This window comes from Pseudophryne corroboree, chromosome 12, assembly GCF_028390025.1.
Source record: "Pseudophryne corroboree isolate aPseCor3 chromosome 12, aPseCor3.hap2, whole genome shotgun sequence".
Taxonomy (NCBI): Eukaryota; Metazoa; Chordata; class Amphibia; order Anura; family Myobatrachidae; genus Pseudophryne; species Pseudophryne corroboree.
The window spans coordinates 149,769,403-149,789,726 of record NC_086455.1 but is presented as its reverse complement, the minus strand read 5'-3'; the positions used below and the strand labels follow the sequence as shown (position 1 = coordinate 149,789,726).

The 20,324-nt window shown below is 42.7% G+C and overlaps 2 protein-coding genes across 2 annotated transcripts in view; one reads left to right on the top strand and one right to left on the bottom strand.

Moving 5' to 3' along the window:
- The window catches only part of LOC134981040 (embryonic protein UVS.2-like), a 304,758-nt gene that overhangs the window by 49,573 nt on the left and 234,861 nt on the right, over nt 1–20,324 (bottom strand). The window lies entirely within an intron of this gene.
- On the top strand, nt 10,364–11,269 carry LOC134979993 (taste receptor type 2 member 40-like). The gene has a single exon (XM_063946591.1). It carries the CDS (start codon nt 10,364–10,366, stop codon nt 11,267–11,269), a length of 906 nt encoding a protein of 301 aa, XP_063802661.1.

Genomic DNA, 20,324 nt, shown 5'->3' with positions numbered 1-20,324 from the left:
TACTGTCCGGTATTCACATTGCACCTCACAGTAGTGTCCGTTATTCACAGTACACTGCACAGTAGTGTCCGTTATTCACATTACACCGCACAGTAGTGTCTGTTATTCACATTACACCCCAGAGTAGTGTCTGTTATTCACATTACACCCCATAGTAGTGTCCATTATTCACATTACACCGCAGAGTAGTGTCATTTATTCACATTACACCCCACAGTAGAGTCTGTTAGTCACATTACACCCCACAGTAGTGTCTGTTAGTCACATTACACAGCACAGTAGTGTCTGTTATTCACATTACACTGCATAGTAGTGTCTGTTAGTCACATTACACCACACAGTAGTGTCTGTTATTCACATTACACCACACAGTAGTGTCTGTTATTCACATTACACCTCACAGTACTGTCCGTTATTCACATTACACCCCACAGTAGTGTCCGTTATTCACATTACACCCCACAGTAGTGTCCATTATTCACATTACACTGCACAGTAGTGTCCGTTATTCACATTACACCACACAGCTGTGTCTGTTAGTCACATTACACCGCATGGTAGTGTCTGTTATTCACATTACACAGCACAGTAGTGTCATTTATTCACATTACACCACACAGTAGTGTCTGTTAGTCACATTACACCACACAGTAGTGTCTGTTAGTCACATTACACCACACAGTAGTTTCTGGTAGCCACATTACACTGCACAGTAGTGTCTGTTATTCACACTACACAACATAGTAGTGTCTATTATACACATTAAACCGCACAGTAGTGTCCATTATCACATTACACCACACAGTAATGTCGTTATTCACATTACACTGTGCAGAAGTGTCTGTTAGTCACATTATACTGCAATGTGGCGTCCATTAGTCAGATTATACTGCATAGTAGTACCCTTATACACGTTAGGCCACACAGGAGAGCACCTTATACACATTATGCCAGGTACAGCCCTCATTCCCTCCACAGCACTGCCACAGCACCTGCAGGAGGTCCTGTCTCTGGCGCTGCTCCTCCTCTGCCTACTCCTCCTCATGTCTCTCGGAGGCTCCGTTACCCCCACAACAGTGGCTCTGTAGGATGTCGGCAGTGATGCTGAGAGGGAGAGAGGGATTGGGTACTAATTACTTGGGCCATGGACTGATGGAGGTCACGGTGTAGACCATGGTCCACCGCACTCCCTACCCCCTCCCTCCTTACTGGGCAGCAGCAGCATAAGCACTCATCTTGGCAGCACAGCACATGCTGCAGTGTGCTGTGCTGCAGTGAGGCTGTTGCTACTGCTAAGCATGTTCGGGTAGTGTGGGGAGGTGATCACACTCCCCCCATAAATTGACTTTGGCTGAGGGGCTCAGGGCCTCCCCTGGGCCTTTACACCCTGCACGGCACTACAAAGATTTTGTAAATAAACTTTTTTTCACACGGGGGCATGGCCATGCCTCCCGCAATTAGGCCATGCCCCCAAATGTTTCCCAGCTTGGAAATCCTCTTAAGCATCGGTGCTCTGTGTGGGCTGAGGCAGCTGTAGTTGGTATTCAGTGAGGTTGCACTTGTTCCTGTAAAAAGGAATAGTTTCGTTCAGGATTTGAAATTTTCCTAAGTTCTCTGTTTGGTGACATGTATAAACAGAGGTAGACTATAAGGTTCCACCATTCTTGATTGAAAATAGGGAACGTAACATCATCTAATTTCAACCAAATTTATATATATTTTTTTTGAAGTCTATCTAGATATTATATTTATCGAATTGAATATGTGATTGGATGTAATCATTGGATATTCTAAACCTTTCTAATCAATGGTAATTACTCCTACTATAAGAACTGATTCCAAACCCCTGATGAAGTCCTAACGGACGAAACGCGTTGGGTTTTGCAACGTCTGGTTAACAAAGTCCTTATTACAAGCATCTGGTTGGAGATACATCCATTTCGAGTTCTGACTTTGATCACCTGGCTGTAAAATCCTCACATCCAACTGTAATTTATGTATAAGATTGTAATATTGTTTTATATGAATTTTTAGAAGGTTGTGTCAATAACGAACGCTTAGGATAAATATCGTTTGTTTCTGTACAATAAAAACTTTTAATTATTGTCATACAAAAGGCATATTGGCTCCCACGAGAATCCATTTCTATTTGTAATATATATATATATATATATATATTTATTTGTGTTGAAAGACTTGTGAGTTCCGCCTTATTTATTTACAAACACATGTCCAGCCGCCATACAGTAAGAGGGCACCGGAGCACGTAAGGTACCACATAGAGGATAAGGCAGCTGCTCATTAAAGCACCTCATGCCAGATGCGCCTGAGTATACTGTACCTAGGTATAACGATACTTGCTTGACCACATAGAGGATAAATGCCTGGATAATTTACAACAACATATACATATAGATAGATCGATGGATGGATAGATCATTCCATCCCCTCTAATGCACAGTACACACCTGCCTCATTCCTCTCAGGGGATGGGGGGTAACGGTGCAATCAGTGAGGAGAGGACACTGATATTTAATGCAGTCGGTGAGTGAGGGGAGTGTATTTTTTTCATTTAAGTGTGCAGCACAGATTGTGCAGGGCGATCCCATTCCCTTTAAGCTTCAGCCCTGCTTATTAGAACAATGGGGGTCATTCCAAGTTGATCGCTAGCTGCCGTTGTTCGCAGCGCAGTGATCAGGCTAAAAATCTGCATTTCTGCGCATGCGTATGGGCCGCAGTGCTCACACACGACGTACTTTCAAAAAAAATTATGCAGTTTCACACAAGGTCGAGCAACGCTTTTCTGTCGCTCTGTTGATCGGTGAGTGATTGACAGGAAATGGGTGTTTCTGGGTGGTAACTGACCGTTTTCCGGGAGTGTGCTAAAAAACGCAGGTGTGCCAGGGGAAACGGGGGAGTGGCTGGCCGAACGCAGGGCGTGTTTGTGACGTCAAAGCAAGAACTAAACAGACTGAAGTGATCGCAAGGAAGGAGTAGGTCTGCAGCTACTCTGAAACTGCTTGAAAAAATGTCAGCACTGTTCTGCGATCCTTTCGTTCGCACTTCTGCTAAGCTAAGATACACTCCCAGAGGGCGGCGGCTTAGCGTTTGCACTGCTGCTAAAAGCAGCTAGCGAGCGATCAACTCGGAAATGAGGACCAATGTGTGATTAGTCTTCTTGTGCTGAGACTATGGAGAGACATAGGAAGTGGTGGGGGCAAGCTGAGGTTGCTGGAGAGACACTGGGTGGGAGGAAGCTAAGGCTATGGAGAGATGCAGTGGGATGAGACTGTTGGGGAAGGGGCTGAGGAACAATAATCTTTATTAAGACACCAATTCTAAAAAAACTTAAAAAATGACATGGCTTCTGTTGTATGATGGTGTGACATTGGTTATATTCCTACATAAACAGACGTCTTCTAGACCATGTGATCACTTTTATGAGTGGATACCGACTGCCGACTGAAGTTATCGTCTGCCCAGGGAGGATCCATTTATTGGCAGGTTCCCCAATACAGAGAAACCACCATATACAGTAGGTAAGAAAAGATTCCTGCCCTGTACCTGTAATATTTTTAAGGGATGGATATTACATTTATGTCAGAAAGGCAATATTTAATGGTTGAAAAATGTCTGAAAGGGCAGAGTCTACAGTTGTGTTGTTTTCTTTTCTTTTCCAACTTCTTATTTTTATTTATTTATTTATTTATTTTGGGGGGGGGGGGGGGCGGAGGTGTGTGGGGGAATTACTGCCTTGCCCCGGGTGACATAAACCCTAGTTTCGGCCCAGCTTTAGTTCCATAATCCTATATATAAAGATGGGTCCATATGATTTACTGTATCTCTAGATGCCTTTGTGATGATGTCTTGCTCTTCAGATGTCAGGGAGACTATGGGGGTCATTCCGAGTTGATCGTAGCTGTGCTAAATTTAGCATAGCTACAATCATTCACACTGACATGCGGGGGGATGCCCAGCACAGGGCTAGTCCGCCCCGCATGTCAGTGCCGCCGCCCCCCCCCCCCCCAGCACAGCGGCGATGCCTTTGCACTTCTAGAGTAGCTCCCGACCAGCGCAGCTTTAGCGTACTGGCTGGGAGCTACTCGTCGCTCCCCGGCCCGCAGCGGCTGCGTGTGATGTCACGCAGCCTCCGCGGCCCACCCCCCCCAACGGTCCGGACACGCCTGCATTGGCCAGACCGCGCCCCCTAAATGGAGGCTTAATGCCGCCGTCCAGCCCCCTTCCACACAGTGACCGCCTCTGCATCAGAGGCGATCGCTAGGCAACGACGGCTGGCTTGCGCTGGCACACTGCGGTGCCGGCGCATTCGCAGTTCCGACCCGATCGCTGCGCTGTGAGAAACTGCAGTGAGCGATCGGGTCGAAATGACCCCCTATGTGCAAGTTACAGGTATGTTTAACTCCATATTTGTTTCTAAGTTTGGGGTACACTATGCACCGTAATTCAAAGTACATTTTTAAATGGCATAAATACATTGATGTCAAACTCTCAGTCGGGCCAGAAGAAGAATGATTGTAATACAAAAATAACAGATGTTACTATACTGCTCTTCACAAGAGCACACTGTTGTAAAAGGGCTCACCCATCTTTTAATTTTGTTTACCCTAAGGTAAATGCCCCATGGATACAGTGTATGTGTATTTCAGCTTTATATACTTAAATTAACAAATTGGTTTTGCAAATGCAGAAAACAAATGCTTGCAAAGTACCATAACTTGGACAGGATGCTGTAGTATTGTATTGCACACATTTGAATCTTGGATAAATTACATGTACAGTAATCCCTATATTGCATTCTAATGATGGTGTGACATATTTTCCAGGGTCAAAGAAAATTCAACAGCAAATTTCTGTTTTACAGTAACATGTATTAGAGAAAATTTAGTTGACTGTGTCCACAAGCATTCTAAGAAGATTTCTTTCAACTGGAATAAATAAATAATAATCATAGAAGTAGTTGCATTTACAGCTCTTTCTGTGAATATAGGGGGTCATTCCGAGTTGATCGCTAGCTGCATTCGTTCGCTGTGCAGCAATGAGGCAAAAAAATGGCACTTCTGCGCATGCGTATGCAGCGCATTGTGCACATGCGGCGTACTATTACAACAAATGATGTGCTTTTACACAGGGTCTAGCGGTGCTATTCAGTCGCACAGGCAGGCGCAGAGTGATTGATAGGAAGAGGGCATTTCTGGGTGTCAACTGACCGTTTTCAGGGAGTGTTCGGAAAAACGCAGGCGTGTCATGAAAAACGCAGGCATGGCTGGGCGAACGCAGGGCGTGTTTGTGACATCAAAACAGGAACTGAACAATCTGATCGCAAGCACTGAGTAGGTTTCGAGCTAATCTGAAACTGCACAAAAAAAAATTGTAGCCGTGCTGCGATCCTTTCGTTCTACACTCCCAGTGGGCGGTGGCATAGCGTTTGCACGGCTGCTAAAAACTGCTAGCGAGCGAACAACTCTGAATGACCACCATACTGTAGTAATATTTACTAATAGTATGATATATTAGACAAATGTGAAGAGGCTTTACCTAACTCCTGTTTCCCAGATCACAGCCATCCAAATGTACTGTAGTTGGAAATCAAGGTGCACTTTGCTAAATGAAACAGTTTGGCACCACAAAGAGGATTTGCACTGTAACTTGGCTATTTTATGCTGATACAATAAGATCCAGGGTTAAATTTATTGTGCATTGTGTTTGACTTCGAAACCAAAATGCTGGACAAGCATAATTTTTGAGTATCTATTGAACATCGATGGTATTACCCATCTTATTTTCTTTCTAAAAGTCTGTTGAATTTCTAGTTCATTATAGACTCTGCTTTCTAGTAGACATGTGAATCCAATGGAAACAGAAACAGAAATTGACAAACACTTCCTATTGCTTTCCTATCTGGCCTTTCAAGCATTTTTTCTCATCCCTAAAGCCCTGAATCAAGAGAAAGTATTTTGGAGAAAGTGGGATGTCAACACTTAAAGCCGGTAGCACTAGGCTCTGTATGTTTGACCGTAAAGCTTAGAACATTGGCACCAAATATGAAGAAAAGTTCAGACCATATCATACCCTCTCTAGCAGAAATGGGAGGCACTAGGAAAGACACTAAGGCCAACTCCTAGTCTGCAGAGGAACGATGAATGTTTAAAAATGGTAGGGTGATCCAAATTGGCAATGTTTGAAATAGGTATATGAGTTTGGGGAGGACATTCATCTTAATAGTATTGATATGGCCTATTCATAAGAAAAAATGGGAGTGGATATTAACAAAGTTCAATTTAAATTGAGAAAGCATGAGGGGAAATGTATCTTGAGACAATTGGTGACAATGGGGGTCATTCCGAGTTGATCGCTCGCTAGCAGTTTTTAGCAGCCGTGCAAACGCATAGTCGCCGCCCACGGGGGAGTGTATTTTCGCTTTGCAGTAGTGCGAACGCCTGTGCAGTAGAGAGCGCCTGCAAACACATTTTGTGCAAAACAAGATCAGCCCTGTAGTTACTTATCCTGTTCGATGATTGTTGCAACGAGTGACACGGTTATGATGTCAGATTTTTTTTCCAGGCATTTTTCCAAACACTCCCAAAAAATGGTCGGTTGACACCCATAAATGCCCTCTTTCTGTCAATCTCCTTGCATTCGGATGTGCGATTGGAATCGTCACTAGAACCAGTGCAAAACCACAATGGACTTCGTACCTGTACGACGCACGTGCGAATTGCGGTGCATACGCATGCGCAGATTAGCCTTTTTTTCAATGATCGCTACGCAGCGAACAACGGCAGCTAGCGATCAACTCGGAATGCTACAGTATTTTATGTTCTGGCTTCCCCTGTTTAATTCCATTGATATCCATATTGTGTCTAATACAGGAAGCTAAGAGTTCAATGGGGATTGCAAATTTTAAAGGGCACATGTGGTAGCATGTGCTATTAGTAATAACAAACATAGCTCAAGTCATACCATTGGCCAATACTGTTTGCCGTAGGGGTGTTATAGAATGCCTAAAGATCAGCCAGGATCTCTCTTTCAAAGTCCATCAGTCTGGGAACCCCTAGCATGTGGCATACATAATGATGATGACCTACTGTATATAGCTGCCTTTATATATTCCAGTTTATAACATGAAAATTGGTAGCTTTGTGGCTACAGTTCTATGCCTGATGCTAATATTGTAGCTCTGTTTTTGAGCTGGAAGCTTCTTGAGATGCGTTTAACTCAACATGTATACATAAGAACACTTTAATGCAGTGGTTCTCAACCGCGATCCTCAAGTACCCCCAACAGTTCATGTTTTCCAGGTCTCCTCACAGGATTGCAAGTGAAATAATTTGCTCCACCTGTGGGTCTTTTAAAATGTGTCAATGAGTAGCTGTGCACCAGCTAGGTGACCTGGAAAACATGAACTGTTGGGGGTACTTGAGGACCGAGGTTGAGAACCACTGCTTTAATGTATAATTCCATAGTCCAGTCAGTGGAACTGTTTCCAACTTTAACTTAACTTCATATTAAAATGGACAGTTGAAAAACAAGAGCTGATTCAGAGGTGAAAGCTAAATCACACAACTGCTGCATCTTTGTATGCAGTGGTGGCACAAAATTGAGCAAAACTGCAGGAGGCGTCTTGAGTTAAAAGATGCCCCACTGTAGGCTAATGTGACCTGCTGCTTTATCCAAGGATCAACTGCATGACCACTGGACATCTGAGATGTCGGTAGAAATAATGCTGCTGAGGCCAGTGAAGCTGCATCTGAGGATACAGCCACTGGCTTCAGGACACCGAAAACATTTTCTGCAGAATTGCCTGTCGCTGCACTGTCACCATCCAAAATATTAGCAGCATGTCAATTATGCTGCAGCATTTGGTATACCATAAAGGTAATAAGTCTTGAAATTGGGTATGCACAAGCCCTCTATTCCACTTGAGTCAGTCTCAGCAGAATTTTGAACCGTATTCTAAAGTGCTACTTAAGGGTACAATTATGGTACACATTGATAGATGTTTGAGTACAGTATATAGCTGCCTCTAAATGCACAATAATGTATTCCAGTTTATAGTATGAAAAGTGATAGTATTGCTGCTACACACTTGTATGCCTGAGGTATTGTTGCTGCTAATACTTTAGTTCTATTTTGAGTTGGAAGCTATTTAAATTGCATCTAACGCAACATGTACAGATAAGAACACTGGGGCAGGTGTATTAACCTGTAGAAGGCATAAGGAAGTGATAAACCAGTGATATGTGCAAGGTGATAAACCCACCAGCCAATCAGTTCCTAACTGTCGATTTGCATATTGGAGCCGATTGGCTGGTGTGTTTATCACCTTGCACATATCACTGGTTTATCACTTCCTTATGCCTTCTCCAGGTTAATACATCTGCCCCACTTTTCTCTAATGTGTAATTTCTTAGTGTAGTCAGGCCACTACTTCATCCAACTTTAGATGAACATAACATTAAAATTTTTAAAAATACATGCACAGAGAATTGCGCTAGCCAATCTTTCTTCACATTCGGCGCTGTATAACCAGAATTAAATAAATAGAGGAGGCTACTGTACCTAGCTGCAAGTGAATAAAGTGTTCTAAGCTTTGATAAAAATCACAAACACCACCACACATATCACTGCGCTGAGGTACTCTCTGATAAAGGCGGTTTGTATAAGGTAACATATCTGCTTCCTATTAAGTGATGACACACAGGCACATTAATATTTGCTTTGATGTTTATCAATATAAGACATGTAAAATACACAGAGATATACATACAAAAATAAAATGAACAATGGAAATGATGAATTCTCTATATACAATCAACATCTCTCTGTCTTCCTTCAATGAAATATAAAGATGTACAGTAAGATTAATACAATAAGTACATGGCCAAAGAAGCATATAAGCATGCCAACAGATAGTAGCCCACAAAAATGTAAGATAGAAAAGAAGCCTTAAAAGAGGTAATATCCAAACAGGCCTTTTTGAAATGAGAAGTTTTCTTTAGTTTAGTAATGACACACCCTATACTACTGTCCCAGCAAGGGTTAAGTGAGCACAATGGTCTCCTATAAGTTGCAGTTAATTAGTTAATAATAAGTTAATATTGTTATAGGAATATAGTATGAATGCAAGCAGCCATATGTGTATTATTAATAAATAACCACGTCAGGTCTTTGCAGTAATAGTTACCACTTAGTTTGTTTGTCTGGTCTCCAGTAATATCTAAGCATGGCCACACTTCTTTGGAGGTGTCTGTGGTAACACAACAGAGTCACTGCTGTCTATAGTAGAGGTGTATAATTCCTCAATAGGACCCAGAGCCTGACTGCTTGCTAGCAGGCTCCCGGCAGTTCTCACAGCATGTGGCACTGCTGGTGTGAAAGTAGAGGTCTGGGCTTCCTTGGTTGCACTCACAATGGAGAGAGGTTCCAGTGATGTTATCCTTAGTAGTGGAAACATGGCAGGCCAATGCATGGTCAGCAGGAAGTGGCATAGTCCACTCGTTTCACCACCTAGCATCGGTTTCAAAAATATGCAAAAGCCACAGAGGTGTCTTGAGTTAAAAGATGTCCACTGCAGGTTCTGTGATATGCTGCTGCATTTGAGGATGTAGCATCAGATCAACTGTGTGACCATAGGACATCTGAGTAACCTTCTGGTTATTCAGGATATCTGGTAAAATCATGTTGCTGAAGACAGTGCCACTTGCATCAGCACGCCCTGAAAAAGTGGGCCTAGACCTCCGTTTTCTTCAACGCTGCCTGTCGCCTGCCCCAAACCCCAGCAGCATGCCAATCACGCTGCAGCATTTTGGGCACTGTGAGTGACGTCACAGCACCAGATCTCCACATGTGCAGTGTGGCTTCTGCACACGAACAGATCCGAAAACATCAGATGTGTACTGTATGTAAACATCAGTTTTATGTACTGTACATGTCTGGATTAGGCCTACAATACTAAAGTGAGTTACTTTGCCACTCCTCACAAGGACAGATTGCTGTTTGGATAAAAAGGCCTTGTGGTATTCTACATTTTTCAATAAGGATAAATATTTCATAGATGCAGATGGATAGACGGATGTAAAAGCTACAATTTTTGAAATGCAAATATCAAACTGCACACATTTGCCAAACATCTTGGAAACGACAGTGGAATATTGTGTTGTACTCTGACTGCATTTGCATCCTGTACAGTACAAACCAAATGTAATCCCCATATTGCATTCTAATGAGCCAGTGATATAATATTCAGTGTAAGAAAATGAAAAGTATATTCAACTGCAGATGCACACTTTCTAGTAAGCTTGTCGTAGTGAATTCTAGACAGGTTGATATACATTCTAACAAGATGTCTCACATTATGAATATATTTGTGCTGGCATTTGACTTAATTGCAATGGTGGCATCCCTACCTGAAAATATACTCATTTTCAAAGTGAATATTTTGGATTTGGCCAATGGCAAAAGACTTCACTTAACTGATCAACTCATTTTTGGCCTCAGTATATTTGGTACTTTGCATCTGTTCTCAATTTTACCCAAGGATGTATTGTTTGTGCTAGATGAACTTTTGATTTTCGATGCTGCTAAAAAGTATTTAGCAGTTTTGTTTTTGACTGTCATGTCCTGCAATCTTTGGTTCTCTTCTTTGCTATGTGTGCACTACTGTCTAAAAAACGTAATTTGTAACCAACAGCACTATATCTATCTTCAGAGGATGTTCTCCAAGTTCTTTCCATGGATCTACATTGTGATTGTCTTTGGATGTTTTCTGATGGCTCTTCCTCCTGCATGGGAAATCTCAATAAAGAATAACATTTCTAATGACACTCTTAGTGAACATTGTTCTTCGATAGCCAAGGAATACGCTACTGCAAGCAGATTTTTCTTAGCAATGAGTTGTGTGCCTATACCAGTCACCGCTGTTACAGCTCTGCTAATAATAATTTCTCTCTGTAGACATTTGAAACAAATACAACATAATGATCAAGGTTTCCAATGTCCAAGTGTAGAAGATCACGTTCAAGCTACCAAAACCGTCCTCTCGCTCTTGACAATTGACATTATTTATTTTCTGGCGGTCATTCAACTCTTTATTCCAAGCTCTAAATATACCTATCAATATGCTGCAAACATCAGCTTGGCCATTATTCATATTCTCAAGTCTCTGGTTCTTATAAAAGGAAATAGGAGGCTGGAGAAGGCTTTCCGTTACACTGTAGACCGATATTTTTGTGTCAAGACAACAAACTAAATGCCTTATGCAAGACATATTTTTTCATTCCACAGCTTTAAACTCATGAATACCTATTCAAATTTACTTTAACCTATGTATAAACTAAATATATTCCAAAGGTTTGTACTAAATGTATTGGTCTTCAAGATTTTTCTTCGATAGTGTCTATAGAATGTGTAGAATTATTGCTTCCACTTAAAGTTTTGACTACTTTCTATTATTTAAACAGTTTATAAAGATCCTTCTACCCTACACTGATATTAAAGTGCTTCTGATTTTTTTTCCAATTTGCATGCATTTAAACAAATACATACGTATTGTATGCTGTCTGATGGAAAAATAATTGTTACTGTGCATTGCATTCTCCTGGAGAGGTAGATTTAAAAGGTGGCATGTACGTTGCTAAAAGGGAGATTTACAGTATCAAAGCTTTGAGAGAAAGATATTGGAGAGAGATAAACTATCAATCAGTTCCTAACTGCCATTTTGCAAACACAGTCTGTAAAATAGCAGTCAGAAGCGGAATGGTTCATACTTTATCTCTCTCCACTTAATCTCTCTCCAAGCCTTGATAAATCTTCCTTAAGTGAGGAAGAAGTGAGTTTTTTTTAAAACTCAATGAATACATTGCGATGTGTTCAAATATATTATTATTATTATTATTACAGGTTGAGTATCCCTTATCCAACATGCTTGGGACCAGAACTATTTTGGATATGGGATTTTTCCGTATTTTGGAATAATTAGATACCATAATGAGATATCATGGCGATGGGACCTAAGTCTAAGCACAGAATGCATTTATGTTTCATATACACCTTATACACACAGCCTGAAGGTCATTTTAGCCAATATTTTTTATAACTTTGTGCATTAAACAAAGTGTGTCTACATTCACACAATTCATTTATGTTTCATATACACCTTATACACACAGCCTGAAGGTCATTTTAGCCAATATTTTTTATAACTTTGTGCATTAAACAAAGTTTGTCTACATTCACACAATTCATTTATGTTTCATATACACCTTATACACACAGCATGAAGGTCATTTTAGCCAATATTTTTTATAACTTTGTGCATTAAACAAAGTGTGTCTACATTCACACAATTCATTTATGTTTCATATACACCTTATATACACAGCCTGAAGGTTATTTAATACAATATTTTTTAATAACTTTGTGTATTAAACAAAGTTTGTGTACTTTGAGCCGTATTTCGGAATATTCCATATTTCGGAATATTTGGATATGGGATACTCTACCTGTATTATTATTATTATGATGATTATTATTATTATTATTATTATTATTATCTTTTATTATATTTACATAATACTTTAAGAGAAACAGTACGAGCAAAACAATAAAAAAGTGATTTACTGTACAGTACAAAACATAGCCGTGCATGGACAAGCATACCCTCCAACTGTACCTTTTTTTTATGGTCAGTACCGATTTTTGGTTCTTCAAACTTCCATTGAAAGTATAGGAAAAGGGGCGTGACCACGCCACCTTTCCTAGTATGTACCGATTTTTGTGTGTAAAATGTTGGAGGGTATGGACAAGGCTTATAGAATTGCTGCAGCAGCAGCCATAAGAACCAAATAAGCAGCCAATGGCATTGATTTGGTGCTGTTTTTGCCAGTGTGGAGGAGATGATGGTATAAGTGAGGGAAGGAAAAGCACACGAGGGAATAGGACCTTGCTAGAGAGAACAGTTTTAAGGGTGTATTTTGTTGTGAAATGTTCTTCTTGCAATCACTGCTATTCTTGCCATTCACTATATGAATAAAGGTGTAAGAATTCTGTGCTGAGCTCCCTATTTATTCAAGGTAAAAAAAAGAACGATTCATTTAACCCTGCATTGGCTTTTTCAATGTTCTATGTTAAGATAGTGTACAGTAGGTGCCCTATTCAGGATTGACCTATTTTTTTTATAAGTCTTGGTCGGTTCTTGTATAGGATATTTGGTTATAGTTCAGTGCCTTAATTTATTGATTTTAGTTTTAATAATTCTAACACATTTGCATAAGAAACTTATGCAGCTTTCATATTCTTGAAAAAATACTAAGAGCACAAAGATACACAGAAAAGAGAATATTGTGTTTAGACGACACTTATCTGGAAAGCATTACTGTACATACCAGGTTCATGTAAGGTCCATGCGTGCACCACTGTTAAGGGGTAACTCAGACATACCTGTACAGTACTTACAACATGCAGTAGCACATACTCGTGCATCTAGTATAAATAATGTAGGCTGTAGCACATGACACATTTCTCAATAAAAACATTTCACATTTGAAAAAGTACCATTTATATAATCTTTGTAATGAACACAATTATGCTCCATTAAAAGTGCCCCTCTTATTGAATATCTCCGTTACCAATAAAAAACATTTTTACTTTCCACTGTAAGTATCTATTGCAGGGGTTCTCAAACTTTTTTTCTTTCTGACCCCGACAGACAATAAAAATTATTACAGGAGCCCTAGCAAGTTACCACAAAATGTCCGCCATGTGTGGTCAGCATACCGCACTTGAACAGTAGCATTACAGAGGCACAAAACAGAAGTGAAGTGACCACTAATAAGATAATTTCATTTCTTACACAATTGCAGGAACAAGCTCTTTTTGGAGTCCCTGCTCTGCAGGTGTTTTTTTATATATTCATGCAAATGTTGTTTATACCTGCTGTGAAGGCTTAGGAGGTGGCATGGAGACAGGGGGAGGCAGCAGATGACATGGGGAGGCAGTAGATGACCAGGGAAGTGAAGAGGCAGTGGGTGGCAAACGGTGACAGGGAGGCAGAGGGTAGCAGGTGGGAGACCATGGAGATAATGCATGACAGAGAAAGGCAGTGGGTGGTAGGGAGAGACAGAGGTTGGGTTAGTAGAGAGGTTGAGGCAGTGGCTGGCAGGAAGGTGTATAGGGCTGCGGGGAGAGGTAGAGCTTTATAGGGGGAGGCAAAGGGTGACAAGGGGATGGCATTGTGAGACAGAGGGTGACTAGAGAGAGGCAGTGGGTGATGGGAGAGGCAACTGGTAACTACGGTGAAGCAGAGGGAGGCATAGGATGATGGGGAGGCAGAAGGTGGCATGGGGAAACACTGGGTGAGAGGCAATGGCAGAGGAAGGCATAAGTTGGCAGGGGGAGGCAGTGCCTGACAGGGGATGTCAGTGGGTGACAGAGGGAGGCATAGTTTGGCATGGAGAAGCAGTGGATGACAGGGGATGTCAGAGGGTGACTAGGGAAAGACAATGGGAGACAGTGGGTGATGAGGCAGTGGGTAATGGGTGATTGCAGAGGGAGACAGTGGGTGGTAGAGAGGAACAGGGGGATAGAAGAGGAAGGCAGTGGATGGCAGAGGGTAACTAGAGGCAGTGGGTGTATAATTAATGAGTTGTCCACTTTTCTACCCATCCACAGATGCATCCCATAAAGTCTGTGCTCAGTGATATCCTCCTTCACCCTCATGCTCCACTGATGCTGCTTCCCAGAACCCCTCACCCTGCCACCTCTGAATGGCCCCCCTCCCCATGCTGCACTTACTTATGAGAGATTCTTCACAGACTCAGAATCCTGCTTTCTGTGAGCTAGCTCCTCTGAGTCTGACTGCGGTCCCCTGCTGGCTGCCTGTTTCATCTGTAAGTTTCCTATAGCTCAGAATCCCCAGAAGCACCCTCACTGCCAGTCGCGTGCCCTCTGTGGAAATTTGCATGTAGATGGGGGAGTCAGAAGTGAACTCTGCTTGTGGCAGGACAGGAGAGGCAGAGCACTGGCTTGAGTTGGGGATGGAGCTGCCTGATGACAATATAACTGATTTTTCAGACTCCTCGGTTAACTGGCTGAGAGATCAGATCATTAGTTGCAACTCTATGCTGAGATGGTACGACCCACAGTTTGAGAACCACTGATGGGTGTGATACAGAATATCGGTGACCGGGATGCTGGGGGTCACATGAGAAACACCGCCATCCCGACCATGAGAATGTCAAAAGGGGATGGGGTCATTATTTTACTCCTCCCCTGTCCCCTACCCTAACCCACCTGGGATGACAGCTAGGGCTAAGATTCAGAAGGTGGCAGCTAGGGCTAAGACACCAGGGACAAGTTTGGCTAGGGCTAAGAGTCAGAGGGTGGCGGCAAAGGCTAACCCACTCCTCTAGTGCCTAACCCTAACCCCCCATGGGCCCTAACCCCCCACAGTGACCTGGATACTGACCTCCAGGATACTGGCAGTCGATGTTCTGGTGCCAGGATTCCGAGTGATGTCAGGATTCTGGCATAGGTCACATGACTTCCAGCATCCTGACTGCCCGTTTTGATGTATGATTCAATGCAAATGTTCTGTGACTGCCCCATATGAAAACTAAAACCTTTTTTTTTGCTTTAATTATTGTCACCTTTGTTATGTCTATGTATTTTAAGTCTGATTCAGGGATGTACGGTAATGTATAGTGGGCCTAATTCAGACCTGCTCGTAGATGTGCAAAAAAACGCACATATACGATCAAAATCTTAGGCAAGCGGGGGGACACCCACCACAGGGCTAGTCCGCCCTGTATGTCAGGCCCTACCCCACCACAGACATGCAAAAGCATTGCACAGTGGCGATGCTTTCGCACCTGCCATGTTTTTGACTGCAAACAGTCCGGACACGAATGCGTTGTCCCAACACAGTTGATATGCCCCCGACTGCCCCGCAACCAACTCTGCCTGTCAATCAGACTGAGGTAATCCAACATATGAGATGCCTTTGCATCTCACTGTGTGCGCGCGCACATGGCATAGTGCTTCAGCCTCCAATCGCTGCCGTTGCAATGACCAGGTCTGAATTAGGCCCAGTATTTGAATGTGTATTCAGCAAATATGCGATTATATACTAATGCTGTAGCAGCAGTTGCAGATCCTTCAATAATCAACTCCCTGAGTAACAATATGGTTGCCCAGAATTGGAGCCGTAATTGAGACGCTGGTGCCATGTTTTACTGTGCTTTTGCCAGCACTCCCAACATCTCCATCAAACAGTCCATGACTGCCAATAACTCCCCCGTTTCTGTGGTCACCAAAAGGGCCTCAGTTTTATCTTCAATATTTTCCATTATAGTTGTATTTGTGCGTGTTTTCAATTTTCATATCCATTGCAACCCCATTCTCTGATTCTTCCCACTCTGTCCTTACTAAATAAATTATATCCAGGCATAGCTACTGTATGTCCAAGTCATGATTCTCATTGCACCATGACTCCATAATAGCCACAATATCCAGATCATCACTTGTCATTATCGCAATTCTTTCTGGAATTTTATTTATTTAGGGCCTAATTCAAGGTTGATCGCAAAAGCAAAACTTCCTCTAGTGGGCTAAACCATGTTCAGTGCAGGTGGGGCAGATATAACATGTGCAAAGAGAGTTAGATTTGGGTGGGGTGTGTTAAAACTGAAATCTTAATTGCAGTGTAAAAATAAAGCATCCAGTATTTACCCTACACAGAAACAATATAACCCGCCCAAATCTAACTCTCTCTGCACATGTTATATCTGCCCCACCTGCAGTGCACATGGTTTTGCCCATTACAGGAAGATTTTGCTTTTGCAATCAAACTTGAATTAGGCCCTTAATTCCTAATGTTTGAACACATAGGAAAGATTAGGTCATAAAAAATGGGAATTATAGAATTAGGAGAAGGCGCAATGCCAAAACATTTGACGGCACAATCCTAGGTTGCTAGCGAATGAGCGACAATGGGATGAGAACTTAAACATTTCTGCTGTAGATGACATGGGATCCAGAGTAAGGAGGACATTGAGGCCACTCCTAAATTGCAGCTTCCACAGAGGAACATATCCTAGAAGAAGGTTGACTATTTCAGAGGATACACTGAGTAAAATACACATAAAAGAAATAACAAGTCTTTAAATTGAGTATGCCCAAGCTCCCCATTCCACTTCAGTCAGTCTCGGCAGAAAAAAACGTGTGCACTGCGCTTATATCAATGTGGACAAGCTGCTCAATATAAATACATAAATATAAAACAGAAAGTTGAGCGCTATGTGTAATGTGGTAATTCTAGTGGCACCTGTAAAGAGAAAAATAAGGGTTAAAATTAGAGATGAGCGGGTTCGGTTCTCCGAGATCCGAACCCCCGAACTTCACCTATTTTACACGGGTCCGAGGCAGCTTCGGATCTTCCAGCCTTGCTTGGTTAATCCGAACGCGGACGAACGTCATCATCCCGCTGTCGGATTCTCACGAGATTCGTATTCTATATAAAGAGCCGCGCGTCGCCGCCATTTTCACTCGTGCATTGGAGATTGAACGAAGAGGACGTGGCTGCATTCTCTGCCTGAATAGCTCAGCAATCTGTGCTCAGTGTGCTGCAAATATCTGTGCTCAGTGTGCTGCAAATATCTGTGCTCAGTGTGCTGAAAATATCTACATTCTCTGCCTGAAAACGCTCCATATCTGTGCTCAGTGTGCTGCAAATATCTGTGCTCAGTGTGCTGCATTGTGGGGACTGGGGACCACCAGTATATAATTACAGTAGTACAGTACAGTAGGCCATTGCTGTATCTTGCAGCTCTGTGTCAAGTATACTATCTCTGTGCTGCATTATTGTGAGCAGTATATAGTAGGACAGTGCAGCATTTTGGTGACCAGCAGTACACATATATATTACAGTACAGTAGGCCATTGCTGTATCTTGCAGCTCTGTGTCAAGTATACTATCTCTGTGCTGCATTATTGTGAGCAGTATATAGTAGGACAGTGCAGCATTTTGGTGACCAGCAGTACACATATATAGTACAGTACAGTAGGCCATTGCTGTGTCTTGCAGCTCTGTGTCAAGTATACTATCTCTGTGCTGCATTATTGTGAGCAGTATATAGTAGGACAGTGCAGCATTTTGGTGACTAGCAGTACACATATATAGTACAGTACAGTAGGCCATTGCTGTATCTTGCAGCTCTGTGTCAAGTATACTATCTCTGTGCTGCATTATTGTGAGCAGTATATAGTAGGACAGTGCAGCATTTTGGTGACCAGCAGTATACATATATAGTACAGTACAGTAGGCCATTGCTATTGATATATTACTGGCATATAATTCCACACATTAAAAAATGGAGAACAAAAATGTGGAGGGTAACATAGGGAAAGATCAAGATCCACTTCCACCTCATGCTGAAGCTGCTGCCACTAGTCATGGCCGAGACGATGAAATGCCATCAACGTCGTCTGCCAAGGCCGATGCCCAATGTCATAGTAGAGAGCATGTAAAATCCAAAAAACTAAAGTTCAGTAAAATGACCTAAAAATCTAAATTAAAATCGTCTGAGGAGAAGCGTAAACTTGCCAATGTGCCATTTACGACACGGAGTGGCAAGAAACGGCTGAGGGCCTGACCTATGTTCATGGCTAGTGGTTCAGCTTCACATGAGGATGGAAGCACTCATCCTCCCGCTAGAAAACTGAAAAGAGTTAAGATGGCAAAAGCACAGCAAAGAACTGTGCATTCTTCTAAATCACAAATCCCCAAGGAGAGTCCAATTGTGTCAGTTGCGATGCCTGACCTTCCCAACACTGGATGGGAAGAGGTGGCACCTACCACCATTTGCACGCCCCTTGCAAGTGCTGGAAGGAGCACCCACAGTCCAGTTCCTGATAGTCAAATTGAAGATGTCACTGTTGAAGGACACCAGGATGAGGATATGGGTGTTGCTGGCGCTGAGGAGGAAATTGACAAGGAGGATTCTGATGGTGAGGTGGTTTGTTTAAGTCAGGCACCCGGGGAGACACCTGTTGTTCGTGGGATGAATATGGCCATTGACATGCCTGGTCAAATGACAAAAAAAATCACCTGTTCGGTTAGGAATTATTTTAACAGAAATACGGACAACAGGTGTCAAGCCGTGTGTTGCCTTTGTCAAGCTGTAATAAGTAGGGGTAAGGAGGTTAACCACCTAGGAACATCCTCCCTTATACGTCACCTGGAGCGCATTCATCAGAAGTCATTGACAAGTTCAAAAACTTTGGGTGACAGCGCAAGCAGTCCACTGACAACTAAATCCCTTCCTCTTGTACCCAAGCTCCTGCAAACCACACCACCAACTCCCTCAGTGTCAATTTCCTCCTTAGACAGGAACCCCAATAGTCCTGCAGGCCATGTCACTGGCAAGTCTGACGAGTCCTCTCCTAACTGGGATTCCTCCGATGGATCCTTGAGTGCAACGCCTACTGCTGCTGGCGCTGCTGTTGTTGCTGCTGGGAGTCGATTGTCAACCCAGAGGGGAAGTCGGAAGACCACTTGTACTACTTCCAGTAAGCAATTGACTGTCCAACAGTCCTTTGCGAGGAAGATGAAATATCACAGCAGTCATCCTGCTGCAAAGCGGATAACTCAGGCCTTGGCAGCTGTGTTGGTGTTAAACGTGTGTCCGGTATCCACCGTTAATTCACAGGGAATTAGAGAATTGATTGAGGTACTGTGTCCCTGGTACCAAATACCATCTAGGTTCCACTTCTCTAGGCAGGCGATACCGAGAATGTACACAGACGTCAGAAAAAGAGTCACCAGTGTCCTAAAAAATGCAGTTGTACCCAATGTCCACTTAACCATGGACATGTGGACAAGTGGAGCAGGGCAGACTCTGGACTATATGACTGTGACAGCCCACTGGGTAGATGTATTGCCTCCTGTAGCAAGAACAGCAGCAGCGGCACCAGTAGCAGCATCTCGCAAACGCCAACTCATTCCTAAGCAGGCTACGCTTTGTATCACCACTTTCCATAAGAGGCACACAGCTGACAACCTCTTATGGAAACTGAGGAACATCATCGCAGAATGGCTTACCCCAATTGGACTCTACTGGGGATTTGTGACATCGGACAACGCCACCAATATTGTGCGTGCATTACATGTGGGCAAATCCCAGCACGTCCATGTTTTGCACAGACTGTACATTTGGTGGTGCACAATTTTTTAAAAAACGACAGGGGCGTGCAAGAGATGCTGTCGGTGGCCCGAAGAATTGCGGGCCACTTTCGGCATTCAGCCACCG